The 25,672-nt window shown below is 43.6% G+C and overlaps 1 protein-coding gene across 1 annotated transcript in view; it reads left to right on the top strand.

Moving 5' to 3' along the window:
* pappa2 (pappalysin 2) overlaps positions 1-25,672 on the top strand; it is a 573,700-nt gene that overhangs the window by 238,591 nt on the left and 309,437 nt on the right. The window contains exon 5 of the mRNA XM_068036526.1: positions 9,732-9,924. Within this exon, the coding sequence (XP_067892627.1) occupies positions 9,732-9,924 (193 nt within the window). The remainder of the gene's footprint in view (positions 1-9,731; positions 9,925-25,672) is intronic.

Genomic DNA, 25,672 nt, shown 5'->3' with positions numbered 1-25,672 from the left:
TCCTCCCACATGCCAAAAGACTTGCAGGGTGATAGGTTAATTGGCCATTGTAAATTGTCCCTAGTATAGGTAGGTGGTAGGGAAATATAGGGACAGGTGGGGATGTGGTAGGAATATGGAATTAGTGTAGGATTAGTATAAATGGGTGGTTGATGGTTGGCACAGACTCGGTGGGCCGAAGGGCCTGTTTCAGTGCTATATCTCTTAAAAAAAAACGACCAAGAAAATTTGAAGATCTCCCTATCTTGTGGAGAAGTGCTAGGAAAACAGCAGATATAGTCTTGGGACTGCAGCAAACTCAGGAACTGCTCCGTAGGCACAGACGATGTGGACAGATGGTGAGAAAGCCCTGCAGCCTCTCAGACCACACCACAGAAGCATGGGCATCTGAATCTGTACATCCAAGTCCAGCAATCCGGTGACAGTCCAGGATCGGGTGAGAGTTTTTTACGGGGCCAGTAACGGTTAACAGCGGACTGGGTCAAAACCATGGGTAGAGAAGTCGATCTCGGATGAAGAGACGACTCGGGAGTCGGGTGCAGTCGGCAGCCATTTCTCATCTAGACTGCAGAGAGAAAGTGGGAGAAGGGTTGGAAAGCACAGGAAATCCTCAAAAGACACAAAAACCTCCATTCACATCTGCAGGATTTTGAAACAAAGGGTAACACCCTAGAAAGACTTACTAAAGCGAGAGAAGTAATATGGATTAAAAATTCGGAATGCCAGAAAGTTTTCAAGATCTCGAAAGACCCAATCAGGTTCAAAATTGGTCTGTTTGGAGGAAGAGGTTCCTCAGGTTTAGGATTGCTTCCCAACTCCATGCAAAGTCAGAAGTTCAACAAGTCAACACCCTTTTATATTCAGTAGGTGCAATTGCGGACATTGTAATTGTGAGGCAAGGGATAAATGAGGTTTCTGATAACTTTGAAGATGTCCTTCAAACCTTTAAAGAATATTTTAATCTTCACACCAATAAAATCCTGGAAAGAGCCAAATTTAATAAATGGTCGCAGAACATAGGCGAATCCCTAGATTGTTTTGGCAGAGGGATGCAAATACAGTGAATTAAAGGCAGAACTCATCAAAGTCTGAATAGTTGTTGGCATAGCTGATGAATCTTTGTCAGACCTTTTGCAGTCAAAGGAGGACCTTACACTTGAAAAGGTCATTCAGATTGTAAGACAGGCTGAAGTTCGCCCCATTCTGTGGGCTGAAGACAAGCTGTGGGTATGAAAAAGTCCAGTGATGGTGCAGTTTGTGAAGCCAAGGTCTGAGAAACACTTTGTGGAAAAGAAGACACACACAGGTGAGAAGATGCATGACACTGGGAAACCGTGGCAAAGTTGTGGAGCCAGGAAGACCCACAGAAGGGAGCAGTGTCCAGCAAATAAAGCTGAGTGCTTCAATTATAGAAAGACTGGACATTATGAGAAAATATGCAGAACAAATCTTCTTCACTCTAGAGTGCAAAGCAGAAGACTGCAACACAGAGAGCAGTGAATCAAGTGCATCAGTATCCAGAAGATAAAACACCGGGAGATTTCCTAGGAGAAATAAATGACCTAAATCAAAAATTCCAGATGGCGGACATCTATGTAAATAAACACCTCATGAATTTTAAACTGGACACAGGTGCTAGTGTTACAGTTCTGTCAGACCAAGAGCCATGATTGATGAGACATTGCCTACAACCAGCAGATAGACAGTTGCATGGTCCAGGCGGGACACGACTGAGAGTAAAAGGCAAACTGCAAGCAACTCTCCAACACAGAGGGTGACAAGTCGTGGAGACCTGAAATGTCTCGCATAATCAAGAATTTTCCACTGAGTAGAAAAGCATGCTTAGACCTTGTGTTTAATCAAGAAGATAGACTAAGTCAAACATGGGTAAAGAATTGCTTCCAAGCAGAATATCCAAGGCTGTTCACAGGGCTCAGAAGACTCAAGACAGAGTACAGAATCACACGAAAGGAAGAAGCCAGGCCAGCGTGTATCTTTACACCCAGAAAGATACCTCATCTATTATTAAGCCAAGTTCAAGACCAATTGGAAGAGATGACAAGAATGGGGGTTATCCCTCTTGTAACACAACATTTGGAGTGGTGTTTGGCCATGGTTGCTGTCCCAAAGCAGAATGGAACTCTGCATATTTGAGTGGATTCAACACAGCTCAACAAAGCAGTAGCGCATGAAATTCACACAATGTCCACAGTTGATGACAGGTTAGCGAAACTCTCTCAGAGTACCAAATTTACAAAACTCGATGCCAATAGTGGGTTTTAGCAGATACCCCCAGATGAGACCTCAAGATTACTGGCTATATTTATACTGCCTTTCGGGAGGTTTTGTTTCAATAGGTTACTGTTTGGAATAACTTCTGCACCAGAGATTTTTCAAAAATCTATGTCTAACATTTTAGAAGGGCTGAAAGGAGTTATTTGTCACATGGATGACATCGTGCCTGATACATGGACAGTCAGTAGAGGAACATGACCAAAGTGTTCGACAGGTTCGACAGAGACTTCAAGACGCAGGACTTACTCTGAACGAGAAGTGCAAATTAGGGCGGGTTTTTTTCAGGAGCAAAATGATGGTTCCTGTAGATCAATATTCTATGCGTCAAGAGCTTTGTCAGACATAGAGACAAGGTATGCAGTAATAGAAAAAGAAGTGTTAGCCATTACTTGGGCATGTAGGGGGATACGGTGGTGTAATGGTAATGTCACTGGGCTAGTAGTGCCATGTGAGTGTTTCTATTTTTCTTTGCAAAGAGTGCTTTAAAAGCTGATATTTGAATTGTGGACTGAGTGAAGTGTGTACAGACTGCAAGGCATCTGTTTCCAAGCAGCTCAACAGGGGAATGACAGGAAGATTTATGACTGTCATATGACTTGATTATGGGTTTTAGTTTCATTTTACATTGTGAAAGAAGTGTGGACTGGACCAGCAGCATGCAGTGAACTGGCTGGGACCTGTTTGCAGACCAGAGGAAAAGACCTCTGTAACAGAAAACTTGCCTCTCTTGGTAAAAGAAATTCTACATTTGAGGTGGTGGCTGTGGTCTGCCTGGAAAGAGCAAAAGACCCCTGGACAGAGAAAAAAGACCCAGGAAAAGAGGAGTTGCTGCTCTCTGTGGAGGAAAACTGCTTTGCAGAGAGGAAGTGCTGCATTTTAAAGGTAGCAGATTCCTATTGCGTTGAGTCTCTGAAAACTCTCTGCCTCCAGAGTGATTCCTGTTACCTCTGATGTTTTGGGAGATCTTGAAATCTCAAGAAAACTTCTATTACTAGACTGCTGCTTCAAACCCAAGTAGACCTGTTGCTACACCCTTTTGCTGAAAAATATGTGTGACGCCTGCTGCAGATGAATTGCCTTGAACACCTACCTATCACACACTGTTCAACAGCCTCACCTGGAGAGATGAGTGGCATCTGACTATTTGACCCTGGGACACCTCACTGACCTGGAAATATCCTACCAGGCTGTGACAACCCAATTATTTTATTATTCCTAAGAAACAGTTGTAAACCAAGAAAGCCTTTTTCCCTGGTTAACTGTTTTTTTTTAATGTATGTGTGTGTGCATGAGAGTTAGGAAGAATGGCGTTTTAAAAGAATCTTTTTTCACATATAGAGTAATCTCATTATTTTTTAAGACTTAGTTTATTAATAACTAGTTAATTTTGTTGTTCTTTAAAGAAACCTGGTTTGGTGTGCTTTATTCTAGGGGACAAATAGTGCGTTTAATTTGGCTACTTTCCAGTAGGTGGGAAACTTTACTAATATGCTATGACCTGTGGAGTAGTGGGACTGAATTAGCAGTGCATTACTCATGCCTTGGTCGTAACAGTAGTCCATAGGCCCAGGCTAAAGCTCTGGGACATGGGTTCGAATCTCACTCTGGCAGATGGTGAAATTTGAATTCAATTAATAAATCTGGAATTAAAAAGCTAGTCTAATGGTGACCGTGAAACCATTGCCATTTACAACCATTGTTGTAAAAACCCATCTGGTTCACTAATGTCCTTTAGGGAAGGAAATCTGCTGTCGTTATCTGGTCTGGCCTACATGTGATACAAGACCCAAAGCAATGGGGTTGAATCTTAATTGCCCTCTGAAATGGCCTAGCAAGCCACTCAGTTGTATCAAACTGCTACGAAGTCTTGACTGCACGGTTCAAGAAGTCGGCTCACCACACCTTCTCAAGGGCAATTAGGGATGGGCAATAAATACTGGCCTAGCCAGCGATGCCCACATCCCATGAACGAATAAAAAAAAGTGAAAAATTCTCCGACTACATTGTTGAATTGAGTGTCGTTATCAAGACAGACCATATAACTTTGGTATCTTTGTTAGACGAGAAGGGGATTGCAAAAATGCCTCCACAAATATAAAGATTCTGTCTAAGGTTGATGCAGTACACATATGAGATAGTATACATCTAAGGGAAATTGCAGTCGTCAGCCGATGTGCTTTCTAGAGCGATGGTAGACCATCCAACACAGCAGGATGTGAATTTTGTGAGCAAGATAGAATCATATTCCCAAGATACAGTACAAAATTGGCCAGCGAGCCAGCAGGAAATATGCCAAGCCCAAAAGAGTGGCATGGACTGTAGTCGCATAAGGCTGTATTGCATACAAGGGTGGCCACAAGAATGTCCAGGTGGGAGAAAAATGAAAACATTTTGTGAATATTGGTAATACTTTACTGTTATAGATGACTTATTGGTATGCAATGACAGACTAGTCATTTCTAGTCCACTGAGATCAGGGATCTTAGATTGTTTACACCAAGGCCATTTGGGTATAACCAAGTGCAGAGCGATGGCACAATCTTCGGTATGGTGGCCTGGAATATCGAAGGATATCGAGAACGTGTTCCAAAACTGTCTGACATGCGCAGTACAGAGACCAGAACAACGTGAACCCTTGTTAACCACACAGTTTCCAACCAGACCATGGCAAAAGTTGGGTATGGATTTATTTATGTTTGGCAGGTGGTTATACATGATCATCATCGATTACTTCTCAGCGTGGATAGAAGTCAGAAGATTGCATTCTAAATTGACAGAAACGATCATAAGAACTCTTCAAGACATCTTTGCGACAAATGGTATCCCTGACGGAATATTGTCAGACAACAGACCACAATTTGTGAATTTTTCTCACTTTGTGACGAAGATGGGATTTTGACATCGCACAAGTTCGCCAAGGTACCCACAGTCAAATGGCGAGGCAGAAAGAGGTGTAAGAACTATTAAGTCATTATTAAAAAAGAACGAAGATCTTCCAGTTTCACTTTTAAGTTATAGATCCACACCGCTGATGTGTAGATTACATCAGTAGCAGAACTACTGATGGGCAGGAAGATAAGATCACAGCTTCCTATATTGTCGAAGAACTAGCTTCCTGGATTGAATGTCCAGGATTACGAAAAAGTAAGAGACAGGGAGAACTCTTACAGAAGGCAACAAATCCAGAATTATAATAGAAGATTTCGAGCGTCAAACTTACCTGAACTAAAAAATGGTCAATGAGTATGGATACGTGACCTGGAAAGAGAAGGTGCAGTAATCCAGAGACACGAGACCTGTATGTTATATACATGACTGAAGGAAACATAAGGAGAAATAGGAGTACTATTAACCCTGTTCCTCAAAAGCAACGGCCAGTTATTCATTTGGAAGATCCAGATGAAGAGGAACAAACCCAATCCGAACAGAAGGCTACAATCCGCAGTAAAGAGCAACCAAGTCAATGATCCAAACTTACAAGGAAGACTACTGATCGTCCCAGTCAGACTACAACCAGATCGGGGAGAACTGTCAAACCTCCTAACCGAATAAATCTGTGAAGTCAGAGACTTATGGAGAGAGAGGTATGTAAATATGTTTGATAAAGCATTGGATAAAGACTTGGTGGAGATGTAGCATAAGGATGCAAAGGGTTAATGCTGAAGATGGTGCGAGCAACCCTTTCCACTGTAAGAGTGATGATGTCATAGTCACATGAGGTTAGGCTGGAGAGGAGAGCAGCACAAAGGATGCTAGCTTAGGAGGCTTGATGAGAGTGTATATAGTATTATGTAAATAATAAACAGTTCTTAGTTGACCATTTCCTGATTCTGAGACTTTCTCCAGAATGTCCCTGTTACGCTACTAAATACAACACACAACACCTAGCAGGCATTTAACATGGGTTGAAATGTGAAATGCCAACTACCAACCTCTTTGAAATTTTTTTTGAGGAAATGACATCTCAAATGGATTGTGGAAAGCTTTACAACCTGGTGTACCTTGACTTCCAAATGGCACGTGGTAAAGTTCCTCATGAAGGACTACTGTTGAAGTTTAATAAGTTGGGGATTCAGGTTAATGCGCAGGATTGGTAAAGGGTAAGCAAGGGTGGGTACTTGTTAAAGGAGTTAAAGTTGGAGGTGAAAGGGGAAGCCAGTGATGAGTGACATGTTCCAAGATCGGTGCTGGAACCGTAGATTCAGCAGCTCAGTGTAAACTGGTCAAATTGAAGACAATATCGAGCTCGGGAGGAGAGGCATATGGATCTGAGGAAGTAGTGCAGGAAAGACAACGTATGTAGATTGATGTGGGTTAACTAATGATAGATGAAAGGTAATTGAGAGATAAGTGTCGTGTACATTTGCACATAGCAGGAAGTGATGAGTGACATAAACACCCATGACTGGTGTCAAAATAGCTGGGGATCAAGTTGAAAGGTGCAGTTACATTGTTCAGTGTTGTCTATAGGCCACCAGCTAGTGGGAAAGACATGGAGGAACAAATATGCAAAGAAATTACAGAGATGTGCAAAAATTGTAGGGTAGTTATAATGGGGGACTTTAATTATCCAAACATAGACTGGGATAATAGTAGTGTAATGGGCAGTGAGGGGCAAGGGTTCCTCAAGTGTGTTCAGGAAAATTTTCTACAACAGTATGTTGCCAGTCCAATGTGAAAGGAGGCACTGCTAGACCTGGTTCTTGGAAATGAGGTGGGCCAACTGGATCCAAGTGTCAGTAGGAGAGCATTTAGGGGATAGTGATCATTGTATCATAAGGTTTTGGCTGACTATGGAAAAGAGCAATCAAGGGTAAGAATAATTAACTAGGGGAAGGACAACTTCAATGGGGTAAGAATGGAGCTGGGGTGAATAAATTGGAGTCAAAAGTTGACAAGAAAACCAGTAGCTGAACAATGGGCTACCTTCAAAGAAGAGATAGTTCAGGCACAGTCATGGCAAGTTCCCTTGAAGGGGAAAAGTAGTGCAAACAAATGCAGAGCTCCCTGGATATCAAAAGAGGTAGAGATTAAGATAAAAGAGAAAAAGTGTGCTTATGACAGATGCCAGGTAAAAAATACTATTGAGAACCAGGCTGAACATAGAAGGTCTAGAGGGGAAGTGAAAAAGCAAATAAGAGAAGCAAAGACAGAACATGAAAAGAGACTGGTAGCTAACATTAAAGGAAATCCCAAAGTTTTTTATAGGCATGTAAATAGTAAAAGGGTGGTAAAAGGAGGAGTGGGGTTGATTAGGGACCAGAAAGGGGATTTACACAGGGAGGCAGAGGGCATAGCTGAGGTATTAAATGAATACTTTGCATCTATCTTTACCAAGGAAGAAGACGTAACCCAGGCAATGTTGAAGAGAAGGTAAGTCAGACACTAGAGAGGTTTAAAATTGATAAAGAGGAAGTGTTTGACAGGCTGTCTGTTCTTAAAGTGGATAAAAAACCACGACCAGATGAGATGCATCCAAGGGTACTGAGGGAAGTGAGTGTGGATATCACAGAGGCACTGGCCATAATTTTTCAGTCTTCCTTTAGACTTGGGGGTGGTGCCAGAGGACTGGAGAATTGCAAATGTTACACCCTTGTTCAAAAAAGGGTGTAAAGATAAGCCCAGCAACTACAGGCCAGTCAGTTTAACTTCGGTGGTGGGAAAACTAAAAAAAAAAATTCGGGACAAAATCAATAATCACATAGACAAATGTGAGTTAATCAAGGAAAGCCATCATGGATTTCTTAAGGGCAAATCATGTTTAACTAACTTGCTGGAGTTTTTTGAAGCGGTAACAGAGAGGGTTGATGAGGGCAATGCTGTTGACGTGGTGTACATGGACTTTCAAAAGGCATTTGATACAGTGTCACACAACTGACTTGTGAGCAAACTTGAACCTCATGGAATAAAAGGGATGGTAACAACATGGATACAAAATTGGCTTAGTGACAGGAAACAAAGAGTAGTGGTTAATGGATGTTTTTCAGGTTGGAGGAAGGTTTGTAGTGGAGTTCCCCAGTGAACAGTGTTGGGACCCTTTCTTTTCCTGATATATATGAATGACCTAGACCTTGGTGTACGAGGCACAATTTCAAAGTTTGCAGATGATACGAAACTTGGAAGCATTGTGAACTGTGAGGAGTGTAGAACTTCAAAAGGACATAGACAAGTTGGTGGAATTGGCAGACAGGTGGCAGATAGAGTTCAATGCAGAGAAATGTGAAGTGATCCATTTTGGTAGGAAGAACATGGAGAGAAAATATAAAATAAAGGGTACAATTCCAAAGGGGGTGCAGGAGCAGAGAGACCTAGGTGCATCTGTGCATAAGTCATAGAAGGTGGCAAGACAGGTTGAGAGAGCGGTTAATAAAGCATACAGTATCGTGGGCTTTATTAATAGGGGCATAGAGTACAAGAGCAAGGTGGTTATGTTGAACTTATACAAGACACTAGTTCAGCCTCAGCTGGAGTATTGTGTCCAGTTCTGGGCGCCGCACTTTAGGAAAGACGTGAGGGCATTGGCGAGAGTACAGAAAAGATTCACGAGCATGGTTCCAGGGATGAGGAATTTCAGTTATGAAGATAAATTGGAGAAGTTGAGACTGTTTTCCTTGGAGAGGAGAAGGCTGAGAGGTGATTTGATAGAGGTATTCAAAATCATGGTAAGAGAAGCAAAAGCATCATGAGGAAAATCTTTTTCATGCAGCGAGTGGTTAAGGTCTGGAATGCACTGCCTGAGAATGTAGTGGAGGCAGGTTCAATTGAAGCATTCAAAAGGGAATTAGACAGTTATATGAAAAGGAAGAATGTGCAGAGTTACGGGGAGAAGGTGTGGGAATGGAACTGAGTGAATTGCTCTTTCAGAGAGCCATTGTGTACACAATGGGCTGAATGGCTTCCTTCTGCACTGCAATGATTCTGTGACTCTTTGATCCAGGGGTTTTAAAAGACACCACTCTTAACATGTCTAATTGCTGCAGAGTAATATTCAACAAAACAAATTGAATGCTGAGCTCTGCAGCCAAAACAAGGAACAAGTCAGTGGAAGTCATGTTAAAACTGCACAGTACTTTAGTCAAATCACACGTGTGCCCAGTTCTGGTCACCAAGACACCAGGGAGACTTTCAAGCGCTGGAGGCTGTGCAGAGAAAAGCCTCAAGACTGATCCCTAGTTCTAGAAGACTGAATTAGGAGGAAAGATGGGCAAAACTTGGCCCTTACAGATTTAAAGAAGACTACTGGTGCAGGTTTGTGATAGTAAACAGTAAAGAAAAGCTAAAATGCAGAACATGGCTTCAAAAATAAACAGTGATAGAAAGGACGCAGGTTAAAGCTATTAAAATATTACGTTTAGCACTGATGTCAGGAAGTACGTCACACAAAAGTTAAGCAAGATGTATAAATAAAATATTTATCTCTTCCTTTTCTTCTACAGATGATAGCTGTACTAATAAGTTTACACCAAACCAAGTGGCACGTATGCATTGTTACTTGGACCTGGTATATCAAGGCTGGATCCATTCTAAAAAGCCATCACCCATTCCAATGGCTCCGGAAGTGATCAGACAGACCCTGGACTCTGTAACCATTCACTGGCTGCCTCCAATCAGTGGGATGCTGTATGAAAGGTGAGACTCTGCACAAGGCCCAAAGCCAACTCTTCCAAAGGGCCTGTGGATCCAGTTCTGCTCTTTTAATAAAACATTTTCCTAAAAGTCCTTCCTGTTTCATATAAATGTTCAATTAGGAAGCAATTGACTCAGGGAAACACAAAAATATGGATAATATAAAAACATGGGGTGGTTTAAACTAATTTGGCAGGGGGATGGGATACTGAGTGGAGGTATAGTAGGGGGTGATGCACAGCCAAATATAGAAGAGAAACTAAGTCAGTCTGGAAGGCAGAGCAAATATAGACCTGTTAAGGCACAAACGAATAGTGCAAGGCTGGATTGCATCTATTTTAATGCAAGGAGTCTTACAAGTAAGGCAGATGAATTGAGGGCATTGATTAACACAGGAATATGATATTATTGCTATCACAGAGACATGGTTGAGGGAAAGGCAGTACTGGCAGCTCAATATTCCAGGGTATAGAATCTTCAGGCATGACAGGTGGGAGGGGAGGGGAGGTGGGGGTGGTGTAAAAGACGAGGTGACATTGCACTATTGATCATCGAGTCAATTACTGCAGTAAGGAGGGATGATATCTTAAAAGGTTCCTCAAATGAGGCCATATGGGTAGAACTTAAAAACAAAAAGGGGCAATTACTTAGCTGGGAGTGTACTGCAGGCCTCCAAACAGATAGGGAGAGATACAGGAGCAGATATGTCGGCAAATCTCAGAGAGGTGTAAAAATAATAGGGTAATAATAGTACGGGATTTCAACTTCCCCAATATTAACTGGAATAGTCTTTGTGCAAAAGGCTTAAAGGGGGCGGAATTCTTAAAGTGCATCGAGGAGAGCTTTTTGATCCAGCTTGTAGAAACTCCTACAAGAGAAGGGGCAGTACTGGACCTAATCTTGGGGAATGAAGCCGAACAAGTGGTGGAAGTGTCAGTGGGGGAGCATTTTGGGGATAGTGACCATAACTCTGTAAGATTTAAGGTAGTTATGGAAAAGGACAAAGATGGACCAGAAATAAAGGTACTGAATTAGGGGAAGGTCGATTTCAATATGATAAAACAGGATCTGGCCAAAGTGGACTGGGAGCAGCTAATTGCAGGAAAGTTTACATCAGACCACATGTTCCCATAAAGGTGAAGGGTAGGACCAACAAGTCCAGGGAACAATGGGTGTCAAGGGATATAGAGGATTGTATAAGAAAAAAAAAGGAGGCTTATGGCAGATTCAGAGGGCTGAAAACAACAGAGGCCCAAGAGGAGAATAGAAAGTAATTAGGAGAGTGAAGAGGGGGCATGAAAAAACACTGGCAGGTAAGATAAAGGAAAATCACAAGGTGTTGTATAAGTTCATTATGGGCAAGAAGATAACCAGGGAAAGAATAGGGCCCTTTAGGGACCAAATTGGCAATCTGTGTGAGGAGCTGGACGATGTAGGTGAGGTTTTAAATGTTTACTTTTCACCTGTGGTCACTATGGAGAAGGACGATGTAGGTGTAGAGATCAGGGAGGGGGATTGTGATATACTTGAACATATTAGCATTGAAAGGAAGGAGGTATTAACGGTTTTAGCGGGCTTAAAAGTGGATAAATCCCTAGGCCCAGATGTGATGTATCCCAGGCTGCTATGTGAGGCAAGGGAGGAGATTGCAGGGGCTCTGACACAAATTTTCAAATCCTCTCTGGCCACAGGAAAGGTGCCAGAGGACTGGAGGACAGAGAATGTGGTACCATTATTCAAGAAGTGTAGTAGGGATAGACCAGGTAATTACAGGCCGGTGAGTCTAACATCAGTGGTAGGGAAACTATTGGAAAAAATGCTGAGGGACAGGATTAATCTCCACTTGGAGAGGCAGGGATTAATCAAGGATAGTCAGCATGGCTTTGGCAGGGGGAGATCATGTCTAACCAATTTTGTTGAATTTTTCGAGGAGGTGACTAGGTGTGTAAATGAGGCTAAAGCAGTTGATATAGTCTACATGGACTTCAGTAAGGCTTTTGATAAGGTCCCGCATGGGAGATTGGTCAAGAAGGTAAGAACCCATGGGATCCAGGGCAATTTGGCAAATTGGAGCCAAAATTGACTTAGTGGCAGGAGGCCGAGGGTGATGGTCGAGGGTTGTTTTTGAAATTGGAAACCTGTGACTGGTGGTGTACCGCAGGGATCGGTGCTGGGACCCTTGCTGTTTGTAGTGTACATTAATGACTTAGACGTGAATATAGGAGGTATGATCTGTAAGTTCGCAGATGACACGAAAATTGGTGATGTCGTAAATAGTGAGGAGGAAAGCCTTAGATTCGAGGACGATATAGATGGGCTGGTACGATGGGTGGAGCAGTGGCAAATGGAATTTAATCCTGAGAAGTGTGAGGTGATGCACTTTGGGAGGACTAACAAGGTAAGGGAATATACAATGGATGTTAGGACCCTAGGAAGAACAAAGGGTCAGAGGGACCTTGGTGTACTTGTTCATAGATCACCGAAGGCAGCAGCACAGGTAGATAATGTGGTTTGAAAGGCATATGGGATACTTGCCTTTATTAGCCGTGGTATTGAATATAAGAGCAGGAGGTTATGATGGAGCTGCATAAAATGCTAGTTAAGCCACAGCTGGAGTACTGTGTATAGTTCTGGTCACTGCCCTATAGGAAGGATGTGATTGCACTGGAGAGGATGCAGAGGAGATTCACCAGGATGTTGCCTGGGCTGGAGAATTTCAGCTATGAAGAAAGACAGGATAGGCTAGGGTTGTTTTCCTTAGAGCAGAGAAGGCTGAGGGGGGACCTGATTGAGGTATACAAAATGATGAGGGGCATAGATAGGGTAGATAGGAAGAAACTTTTTCCCTTAGCGGCAGTGTCAATACCTGGGTCTCTGGGTTACTAGTCCAATAACAATACCAGTATGCCACCGCCTCCCCATGTGAGAGAAACACACACACAAATAGATATGTGGGGGGGGGGGGTTGAAGTCGAGTTTTTAATAAATGGAGTTCAGTTACTGGGTGGTAATGTCCTTGATACAATGTCCTCAATTGAAGTTAAGTTCTTGGAGTCCTCACTGGGCCTTAGTGCACAATTTCAAGCTTGCCTCTCTGGTACGAGAAGGCCAAAGAGAGCCTTTGTCTGTAGTCTTGGACTGTAGAAGTTGCCACCATGGTTTACCTGGAACTTTGCTGGAGAGAGAGACAGAGAGAGAGGAAGACTTTTCTTCTTGGTTTTCAAATTGCAGTTTGTTCCCTTTCTGTGTGGCACAATTCAAAAACCCAGTCTGGCCAGCAGGTAGGTCATGTGACCATTTCTTTGTTTGAAACAGCAGCTTCTTAGAGGGCTGTTGGATTTCAAAGCTTTCCAGACACACTCGGTGGGGGATGGAGTTCTGGCTCTTACACAGTCAAAGGAGGTTGATCACCACTATTGACAAATCCATCTCGCTAATTGAATCCGTGAGCTCTCCCATTGCCTCTCCATTCAGTGGTCTCGCAGCTAGTCTTTGTCTTCTCAGAATGCAAATGTGCAACTATGTTTTCAGCTGGGCAGCTCTGTTTTCTTTAACAAGTTCTTTGCAATGTTCAGCAAAAAATGTTTCAAGTAGTGTCCCATATGACAAAATTAATATGTTTCCATTTGGCAGGTGTGATTTCCATCACATGGTAAGATAATTGAACAGTATTTTACAATATAATGAGAAATATTTGCATTTTTGGGGTGCCTTATTATATCATCTCGAATTGCTTCATGGACTAAATTATGTCTCGAGTGCGATGAGGCAAACTGGGAGCTGGTGTAGACCAGCTGCATCTCACAAACAGCAAAAGGATGAATAGCCAATTGATGACCTAGAAATTATTTTAGGCCAGTTTTCAATCACCAAACAGGCACAGGGAAGATGGAAACTTGAGAATCTCGCGAAATTGGTTTTCAGGCCTCATTTAGTTAATGGCTGCGAGCGCCCCCACCTCTCAATGCCTCCACAGGCAGCTCGCAAGACTGAAGAATTGAATTTCAGGCCACCTATTCTTCCGGCAGTGACCCTTTGGTAAGTCCTGGGAGGGGGAGGGGACAGCGGGGAACAAACCGGTCGTGGAGGGCAATGCAATCACCAGCTAGGCCGCATCCACGCATAGTAAACCTGAGCAGAGCAGACCTTGTACCTGCTCCACTCGGTAGCTCAAGTTCCCACAAGGATCTGAAAACTGGCATTAGGCCCTTCGTTAGCATATACAAGGTCATCTGAAAAATGGCCTGAATAATTTTGAGTCAGATGTTTTTCATGCAACCTTAGGGCACAGGACATTAGTCCCCAAAATTGGACCTCCTCACTGAACAAAGCCCACTACCTGAACCTCTCTTTGTGGTGGTATTGACCAGGACACCAGCCTGCCTCTTTAAATAAAAATTGAATCTTTTAAAATCCATCTGAAGAGGCAGATGGGCCCTTGCTTTTACATCTCATCTGATGGATGATGAAAGTCACGCAGCCAAATCGGAGTAACCCAGTGAATCTCACATCAGATCCATACTATTAAATACCTAACTCATGAAGTGATGGGACTCGTCCATCAATGGCAGGCTGTAGATAAACAGTTTAGGGCTCAAAATTGTCACCATCTGTCAGGGAGACAGCTGTTCCGGCATCACTTTGGTTATGGCTGGCTTCTTTTGATTTCTAATTGGAAAAAGTCCCTTTTATTTTGCTGTAGATGAGATGCAGCAGCAGTTTTCTCTGATCAGCCCACCTGCTGGAGAGATCTCATGGAGCCTCCCAGTACAGGAAAGACTATTGCTAATGAGACCACCCTTGGGACTGGCTTCCTAATGCAGGGAGGCCATCCCTAATGAGCTACCACACAGACGTAAATTATAGACTTCTATCAGAATTTTAACCATTTCTGGCCTGCCGAAAGTGATGTACTTAATGCAGTCCAGATCTCACTAAATCCAATAGTTTGATGATTGATGCTGCTTTGCTTGATCTGTGAACCCTTGTCACAGGGAAATCATTTCATTCTGTCCATAACTTGGATTAGAATTGAAATATACTATTCCAATGTGGCTCTCTGGTACCATACATTCTGCCCTTACTTGTATGATGGGTATATAGCCTTACTCCAGGCCGCTTTCGATTCCAGGTTTTGAGTGGGCCTGTAAGAGAAGGACAATCGTATGACAGGTTGATTTGGTTCAAGTTTTCTTTCATTCTGAGAAGCTATTAGAGAAAGGGACTCAGCACATGGAGAATTAGAGGGTGTGGACTTCTACCTTGTGGCTCTCTTAACATATTGATGAATGCCTCAGCCAATTTAAGTTTAATGTAATATCCCCAATACATGCTGTATTGTTATGTCACAAGAGGGTGCATGGAAAATCTTTAGTTCTGCATTTTTTTGTAAGGAGGAATAGTCCATATTGAATGGGTACTTAAATGTGGTGAATCACATTGCAGGAGGTGATTACTTGGGAGAGAAATAAGTCCTAAAATATTCTTTAAAATCAAAATTCTCATTGTAAAGATCTGCAGTGTAACAGGGAGGCGGTGGCGCAGTGGTATTGTCACTGGACTAGTAACCCAGAGAACCAGGGTATTGCTCTGGGGACATGGGTTCGAATCCCACCACAGCAGAAGGTGGAATTTGAATTTAATTAATAAATCTGGAATTAAAAGCTAGTCCAATGATGGCCATGAAACCATTGTCGATTGTTGCAAAAACCCATCTGGTTCACTAATGTCCTTTAGGGAAGGAAATCTGCTGTCCTTACCTGGTCTGGCCTACATGTGACTCCAGACCCAGAGCAATGTGGTTGACTCTTACATGCCCTCTGAAATGGCCTAGCAAACCACTCAGTCGTATCGAACTGCTACGAAGTCAATAAAAAGGAATGAAACCGGACGGACCACCCGGAATCAACCAAGGCACCGGAAACGACAACGGCAAACCCAGCCCTGTCACCCTAACATCTGGGGGCTTGTGCCAAAGTTGGGAGAGCTGTCCCACAGACTAGTCAAGCAACAGCCTGACATAGTCATACTCACGGAATCATACCTTACAGACAATGTCCCAGACACTACCATCACTATCCCTGGGTATGTCCTGTCCCACTGGCAGGACAGACCCACCAGAGGTGGTGGCACAGTGGTATACAGTAGGGAGGGAGTTGCCCTGGGTGTCCTCAATATCGACTTTGGACCGCATGAAGTCTCATGACATAAGGTCAAACATGGACAAGGAAACCTCCTGCTGATTACCACCTACCGCCCTCCCTCAGCTGATGACTCAGTACTCCTCCATATTGAACAACACTTGGAGGAAGCACTGAGGGTCGCAAGGGCATAAAATGTACTCTGGGTGGGGGACTTCAATGTCCATCACCAAGAGTGGCTCGGTAGCACCACCACTGACCGAGCTGGCCAAGTCCTAAAGGACATATCTGCTAGACTGGGTCTGCGACAGGTCGTAAGGGAACCAACAAGAGGGGAAAACATACTTGACCTCGTCCTCACCAATCTGCCTGCTGCAGATGCATCTGTCCATGACAGTATTGGTAGGAGTGACCACTGCACAGTCCTTGTGGAGATGAAGTCCCGCCTTCACATTGAGGATACCCTCCATTGTGTTGTGTGGCACTACCACCGTGCTAAATGGGATAGATTTCGAACAGACCTAGCGATGCAAAACTGGGCATCCATAAGGTGCTGTAGGCCATCAGCAGCAGCAGAATTGTACTCAACCACAAACTGCAAGCTCATGGCCCAGCATATCCCCCACTCTACCATTACCATCAAGCCAGGAGACCAACCCTGGTTCAATGAAGAGTGCAGGAGGGCATGCCAGGAGCAGCACCAGGCATACCTCAAAATGAGGTGTCAACCTGGTGAAGCTACAACACAGGACTATCTGCGTGCCAAACTGCGTAAGCAGCATGCGATAGACAGAGCTAAGCGATCCCATAACCAACGGATCAGATCTAAGCTCTGCAGTCCTTCCACATCCAGCCGTGAATGGTGGTGGACAATTAAACAACTAACTGGAGGAGGTGGCTCCACAAATATCCCCATCCTCAATGATGGGGGAGCCCAGCACATCAGTGCGAAAGATAAGGCTGAAGCATTTGCAACAATCATCAGCCAGAAGTGCCGAATTGATGATCCATCTCGGCCTCCTCCTGAAGTCCCCAGCATCACAGATGCCAGACTTCAGCCAATTCGATTCACTCCGCGTGATATCAAGAAACAACTGAAGGCACTGGATACTGCAAAAGCTATGGGCCCTGACAATATTCTGGCAATAGCACTGAAGACCTGTGCTCCAGAACTTGCCGCGCCCCTAGCCAAGCTGTTCCAGTACAGCTACAACACTGACATCTACCCTGCAATGTGGAAAATTGCCCAGGTATGTCCTGTACACAAAAAGCAGGACAAGTCCAACCCGGCCAATTACCGCCCCATCAGCCTCCTCTCAATCATCAGTAAAGTGATGGAAGGTGTCATCAACAGTGCCATCAAGCGGCACTTGCTTAGCAATAACCTGCTCAGTGACGCTCAGTTTGGGTTCTGCCAGGGCCACTCAGCTCCTGACCTCATTACAGCCTTGTTTCAAACATGGACAAAAGAGCTGAACTCAAGAGGTGAGGTGAGAGTGACTGCCCTTGACATCAAGGCAGCATTTGACCAAGTATGGCATCAAGGAGCTCGAGCAAAACTGGAGTCAATGGGAATTAGGGGGAAAACCCTCCACTAGCTGGAGTCATACCTAGCACAAAGGAAGATGGTTGTGGTTGTTGGAGGTCAATCATCTGAGCTCCAGGACATCACTACAGGAGTTCCTCAGGGTAGTGTCCGATGCCCAACCATCTTCAGCTGCTTCATTAATGACCTTCCTTCAATCATAAGGTCAGAAGTGGGGATGTTCGCTGATGATTGCACAATGTTCAGCATCATTCGTGACTCCTCAGATACTGAAGCAGTCCGTGTAGAAATGCAGCAAGACCTGGACAACATTCAGGCTTGGGCTGATAAGTGGCAAGTAACATTCGCGCCACACAAGTGCCAGGCAATGACCATCTCCAACAAGAGAGAATCTAACCATCTCCCCTTGACATTCAACAGCATTACCATCGCTGAATCCCCCACTATCAACATCCTAGGGGCTACCATTGACCGAAAACTGAACTGGAGTAGCCATATAAATACCGTGGCTGCAAGATCAGGTCAGAGGCTAGGAATCTTGAGGCAAGTAATTCACCTCCTGACTCCTCAAAGTCTGTCCACCATCTACAAGGCACAAGTCAGGAGTGTGATGGAATACTCTCCACTTGCCTGGATGGGTGCAGCTACAACAACATTCAAGAAGCTCGACACCATCCAGGACAAAGCAGCCCACTCGATTGGCACCTCATCTACAAACTTTCACTCCCTCCACCACCGACGCACGGTGGCAGTAGCGTGTACCATCTACAAGATGCACTGCAGCAATGCACCAAGGCTCCTTGGACAGCACCTTCCAAACCCGCGACCTCTACCAATTAGAAGGACAAGGGCAGCAAATACATGGGAACGCCACCACCTTCAAGTTCCCCTGCAAGTCACACAACATCCCGACTTGGAACTATATCGCCGTTCCTTCACTGTCGCTGGGTCAAAATCCTGGAACTCCCTACCTAACAGCACTGTGGATATACCTACCGCAAATGGACTGCAGCGGTTCAAGAAGGCAGCTCACCACCACCTTCTCAAGGGCAATTAGGGATGGGCAATAAATGCTGGCATAGCCAGTGACGCCCACATCCCATGAATGAATTTAAAAAAGTTAAACCTTTTGCAGGGGAGAAATGGTGGGCTATGGCCCATCTTTCTGAAGAAGTACTGTCCATTCATTCAGTGGTCTGCAGCATTTCTACCTGTAGTTTGCATCACGTTCTTCATAAGTCAAGTGCTGACTGCTCAAGTATAGGGCATGGTTAAATGGCGATGAAGGGTAAGTATTCCTCTGGTCTCACAATGTTGGAAAATTGTGAACCTGTTTGTAAGCTTTCCTTTGGTTGTTATTTCTGACAAAATCCTAAATGCATTCTAAAGGAACCTTCTAAATCCAGTTGTTTTATTGTCAAACAAAAGGTAGGACTGAGTGGCACAGGTTAGCACACTGTCAATGGTGAGAATGTGGAACTCGATATCACAGGGAGTAGCTGAAGTGAATAGTATAGATGCATTTAAGGGGAGGCTAGATATGCATATGAGGGAGAAGAGTTAGATGAGGAAGCTCAAGTGGAGCATTAACACTGGCAATCACTGCTTGAGACGAATGGCCTGTTTCTGTGCTGTATATTCTATGTAACCTAACCTTTCGAGTCTGGTTCATTCTAATGGGCGCTGTTGCTGGCTGCTCAGGCGTTTTCGGAAATGGATTTGAATGCTCCCAATCCAGTACATGGTGGATCAGCACCCACAAGCAAACTGGTCCTGTCTTTCAGAGGAACAGAATTCGGTCATTCAGCCCCTCGAGCCTGTTCCACAATTCAGTTAGGTCATGGCTAATCTATACCTCAACTCCATTGACCCACCTCAGCTCATACCCTTCTCTCACTCTCTGTGTAGCGTTCTCGTTGCCCGAGGGTTTCTAATCATGATATCACTCTGGGGTAAAGGTGAGGAGGGAGGCCCCAAGAACTACCTCAGCCAATATGGAGATTGAACCTACATTGTTGGCATTATTCTGCAGCAGACTCTAGCCAACTGAGCTAACGGACCCCCTTGACACCCTTACTGAACAAAAACAACGGTGCAAGAGAAGGGCTGGTGCAAGAAGTGAAAATGTTTGACAGGTGCAGTTGGAAGTGCTGTGCTGAGGTTGGTGGTTGAACCATATTGGGTGGGGTGGAATGGGGGGGGGGGGAAGGGGGAGTAAGAATTGCTCAGGTCACACTGTATGCCACAATATTGTAGGTGCATTTGTAAAATCTTTCCCTGCTTTCGAATGCTCATTTAGACTGAGCTTTGGGAATTAGTCAAAAATAGCAGCCTGAGGAAATCCTCATGAACAGATTTACAATGTCACTACACCAAGCAACTGGAGTAATGGTCAGTCTCATTGTTGGGATTTACTTTCTGTTGAACTCGGCTCTACTGGACCTGGGATTGCTTGTTACTTACAGTGAGTGTGTTCTGGTGCTCAGGACGAAAATTCCCTCTCTTTGTTGAGCATAAAAAGCCAATGAAAGAAACTGACTATTCCATTCACTAAGGGCCAGAGATGGTTGCTGCCCCATGAAAAGAAAAAGACTTGCACTTCTCCAGTGCCTTTTACAGCCTTAGGGCCTCCCAATGTGCTTCACACTCAATGAAGTACTTTCGAAACGTTGTCACTTTTCTAATGTAGGAAACACAGCAGCCAATTTGCACACAGAACGATTCCACAAATGGGAATGTGATTGTGACCAGTTAACCTGTTTCAGTGATGTTGGTTGAAGGATAACATTGGACAGGACAAGAGGTCGAACTCATCATCAAATAGTGCCGTGGGATCATTTACTCCACCTATGAGGGTAGACAGGGCCCTCAGCTTAATGTCTCATCTGAAACACATCTCCCCCAGTGTAGCACTGCCTCACTACTACACAGGAATGTCAACCTGGATGATGCAGGACTTGAACTCATAGTACTTTCCTTCAGAGGTATGAGTGCCACCCATTTAGCCACAGCTGATAACATGCACTCGTATACCCTTGTACTCCTTCTGCCTTTTATAGGATCACAATGTCTATTGATACCACTGTGTCATCTAATGAGTTGGAGGCAGGTGTGACTTATGACAAACAGTCTATTTTACAGCTAACAAATTCCATTTACTCAGGAAACCAGGTCTATTTGAGCCAGAGTCTCTATGAATTACAACAAACTGAAGCCGTCACTGAAACTAAAGCAAAGTCTCCCAATAAAAACAGGGTGATTTCTCCAGTAAGAAGCTTTGAGTGGAGGATAGTTACATAATACAAACTGATTATTTCACCAGTAAAATGCAGTGAGTGGAGGATAATTACTTACTAATGATGTGTGTAAAATCAATCCCAATTGCTTACAGCAGTACGGTCTCCACAGGTGATTGACAGGGAATTACCCACTCATCTCCATTCTGCCTAGAATTAGTGGTATCACTAATGCAGCCACATCTGTTTGATGTGTTTCCCATTAGTACAATGTCATGCAGTCAAAATGCAATAATCCAAATAGAGAAAATGTTAGTATGTTGATACTCTCACGGTGGTATTTTGTGAGCACACATTCTGTTGCCATGAAACAGTAGCAATTTGACCCTTATCCCTTTACCATTATCCCCCTCAGCACATCCGCACCCAATCCCCTGCCTTTTGCTTTCCCCAAGCACCTTCTTTGATGATTGCTGTCAGTCAGTTTTGTATCGATGCCCGTGTCTTTCCCATCCTCCCCTCCTCTTTCTCTGTACTGCCTCACAGATCAGCCACATAAGTCTGTAGTTAGGGGGGACATCAATTTGCGTGTTTACTTCCCCTTTTAAATTACTCTAGGGCATTTTTTTGTTTTCAATTTTCTTCCACAGAGCACAGTAGGGTTAAGGCAAATTGAAAACAGGACTTGAGTTTCAGCATACGGGCCTCATCAGAGATTGAATGAAGAGGAAACAACAGCAAGAAATTGGGACAAAAATAAGCGTCCGAGAGAGATGGAAAGTCAATAGAAACTAAAATGGACAGTGTAAATAATTGCACTAGAATCCAAAGTCTATAGAGAGGAACAAAAAGAGAGAAACCACCAGAACTGTAGACAACAAGTGAGAAACAATATTGAAAGAATGACTGGAGTTAGTTTGTTTACTTTTCTGCTTCCTGCCCATTTTTTCTACCACTTTTGTACCCTCCCCATCTCACCTTAAGCCATTGACTCCATGCTGACAACCATTTTGTAGACATTAGTCACCTTAACCATACCTCATCCAAAAGGCAATGCTTTGTGTATGAGTTTAAAGCACTGTGTCAGCAGGCTATTTGTCTGCCAGGGCATAACAGCTGAGCACAAACCTGCCCTCATCTGGAGTCCACACATACACTTGCAGCTGGGATTGTTGGATATCCTCGCCATTATTCCGCCATCCCTAACCTCAGGGTATCGAAGCCAATTATAGCACAATGATACCTTTGCCGAGAGCAGCAGATGGAGGATCATAACAGGGTTGGTATGTCTCGGCTATTCACTGTCTTAAATCAATTGAGGCACCCATAGAGAGATAAGAGTATCAGTAAAAAATGTGATATGAGAGGTACTTGGATGATATGTTTAAACTGAGGCCCCATCTGCCCATTCATGTGGATGCAAAAGAACACATAGCTCTATTTGAATTGGAGCAGGGAGTTCTCCCGGTGTGCTGGACTGCTGCCTGTCTCTGTATCTGAGCTTGATCTTGTTGTGCCTGGTCTCTGTAACTGTTAGATTCATTTCTGAATAAGTCTACATCTGCCTGTGCTATCTCTCTATAATCTGGTTATGCCTCCTCTTACTTCATTTAAGGTTCCAGAATATTTTTCAGTTCTCATAGCCCAGTACCATGCTTTGTTGAAGGCGAGTTTTTATTTTGTTCTGGTCGTGAAGTTTCCTCATCCCATGCCCTGTTTTGGTTTTTAACCTCTCCCTGATGAGGCTACATGAGTCAACCAGTCATAGCTCCCTTATTAGCATTTCACTGAGATCAGCTAACCTCCATTTAGATCTGGTATTGATTCTGGGGCCTCCCCTTCTTAATGAGCTCAGTACCTCACTTTGTGGTGAATCTACTGACTGAGCTATTACGCCATTGCCTTCTGGTTCTCATTAGTAAATGTAGATTTTTGTTTCGTGCTATGTTGTATCGGTAACAGTGTGGTAACGTTTAGGGGTCAAATGCTTGATTTTTTTTTCAGTCTTTTAAGCTGCTTCGCAGTCACTGGTGAATTAGCATGCAAAAGCCAAAGGTGAGACTCTAATTATTGGGCTATACTACACAAAATTGCTACCAAAACAGTTTAAAGGGCTGCAGACGGAACCTCTTGCCCCTTATGCCCCGAAGTACATTTTAAACAAATAAGTGACGAGCACTATTGGATTAATATATCACATCCATAGCCTTTTGTACTTTGGCAACTGTTGCCTGGGATGTCTGCTTTCAATCTCTTGTGTCTGCCACAGAGACCTGTGAAAGAAGCTCCTTGAAAATAAAGCTCAGAACTCAGTTCTTTCCTTCTCTCTGGAATAAACAATGCACATTTTCCCTTGCTGGGATCATGCTGGGATAGAATTTTCAAAGGGGTTCTCTGATCTCATAGGAACATGGGTAGACCATTCAGCTTCTTGAGCCTGCTCTGTCATTCAGTTAGATCATGGCTGACTATAGCAGTCACCTGCCTTAGCTTCATACCCCTGTTAGCCTTACCTAGCAAAGATCAGGCGATCTTGGTCTTGAAACTTACCCAGCATCTACAACCTTTGTGGGGAGAGAGTTCTAGATTTCCGCCACCCTTCGTGTGAAAAATTGCTTCGTCATTTCACTCCTAAACGACCTAGCTCCAATTTTAGCATTGTGACCTGCTATGGATTTATGGTATGGACTGCCCATCCAGAGGAAATTGTTTCTCTGTACCTGTTCTATTGAACTCTTTTAACATTTTAAACTCCTCAATCAGATCACCCTGCTGTAACTTTCATCAGGAACCCTGGAGAAATGGCATAAATGGCATTTACGCAGTTTCCCTGGGATTTCTGCTCATCTTCTCATAAAATAACGGCAAAAGACTGGTAATTCCAGGGGGAATTGTTGGAAATTTTAGTTCTCCCAAAGGTAATTTTCAAACATTTTCACCCATCTCTCACCTGTTCAAAGTCCACATCTGACTCTGCCCTTCCCTTTTTGGATGGTTCTCTCCTTTTATCACCAGCGATGTGCTTGCCACTGACACCTATTACAACACCACCAACTCCCTCAGCTTCTTCTCACCCCACATCTATATAAAACCCGACTGAACTAACCTAACATTGAGAGACTGACAGTCCCTTACCCCACTGAGCAAGCCCAATGGTGAGAGAGGGACAGTCTCTTACGCAACTGAGCAAATCCAACATTAAGAAAGTGACAGTCCCTTATCCTACTAAGATAATATAACATTGAGAGATTGACTATCCAATACATCACTGAGCACTCCCCTATCCCACTGAGCAGTTCTGATGAAAGTCACTGACCTGAAACATTAACTCTGCTTCTCTCTCCAGATACTGCCAAACCTGCTGAGTATTTCCAGCACTTTTTGTTTTTATGATTAGAGCAAATTCAACGTTGAGTGACTGTCCCCTACCCCACTGAGCAAACCCAGCATTGAGAGATTGACAATCTACTGCTCTTTGAGCGAACCCAATGTTGAGACCTTCCCACTGTTTGAGTTATTCCAGCAGTTTGGATAACATACAGTCCTCAATTCAATTGATGCAATACAGCAGCTAAGATGGGGACTCATTGGTTGTGCCTATGTTAATATTCCATTGGCAGAGGTGATTATGTGAAAGGCATAATACTTTCCATAAGATCCAGACATGGGGCTGCACCACTTATTTCCATCTAGTGTTTGCATAATTTCACAGAATGCTATGCTACACTTGAATAAATGTCACATAAACATTACACTTTAGCCAGTAGTATGTGTGGAAATGTTGTCTAAGAGGAAAATATCTAAAAGCTGTCTCCAAATTTGACAGATGAGCTAATAAATGTCCAATCATTGATTTTTCTACAATACTTCGGTCAGTATCTGATACTTCCATGTCACACCAATAGACAATTCAAGAGATAAGGGCCTTGAATCTCACAACTTTTTTGGAAAGCGAAGGGTTAACTTTATCATATTGTACAAAAGGCCATAAATCTTAGTCTTGACATGTTTACCAGTGAGAATCCTTGATCATGTTAAAGGGAGGATGGGGGCATCCTGTTGAATCTGTGAGGGTTTCCGGGGCTGCTTTCACACAAAGATCCAGAGCCTCAGTGATGTTGCAGTGTGGAAACCCTGACAAAAAGATGGTCCTTCAATTTTGGCAGAGATTTGGCCCACCGAAATATGGAATTAAAGGAGTGCATTTCACAAGAATGGAACTGAATTTATAATGGCATTATGTGGGATTTACAAATTCAGAACACAGCTAGCCAGAAGTAGGCCAACATCTGTTACTGATTCCTTTGGCACTGGCGTAGCATGAGCTGTGTGAATCTTAACATACTGTATGAAGACCATATGCAGCTCTCTAAGATCTGTGTGGGATGGATCATATTTAAAACCAAAACCTGTTTGATCATTAGCTTGCCGGGCTCTTCCATGCTGCATCGCTCGGTAACCTATCACTGGGGTTTCTTGTTTTATTTTGATTACGGTCACACATTACAAATTAAACAGTGCAAAATAACACATAGGTTTTTGATTGCAGGTGAAGTATATTTTCATTTAATTGCTCCCTCCCATATTAAAATGTTTATTTTTTTGACTTTTTTTTCTCTCCCCCCTCCCTGCCTCCCCTTGCCCCGACCACGTACACACCTGTTGCTGTGTGAGAATTTTTACAGATGCTGTCACGCTTTGTCTGTGCTTCTCTGTAACTCATTGTGAAAAGGTGTGAGATAATGTCAGAGGTGATCTCACCGAGGGAGAGCTTGATGTAGTGGCAGAAGTGGGCGTCTGAAGACATCGACATGATGGCCACTGCAAAT

This window comes from Heterodontus francisci, chromosome 8 (assembly GCF_036365525.1).
Source record: "Heterodontus francisci isolate sHetFra1 chromosome 8, sHetFra1.hap1, whole genome shotgun sequence".
NCBI classification, from domain to species: domain Eukaryota; kingdom Metazoa; phylum Chordata; class Chondrichthyes; order Heterodontiformes; family Heterodontidae; genus Heterodontus; species Heterodontus francisci.
This window is presented reverse-complemented; position numbering and strand designations above follow the sequence as displayed.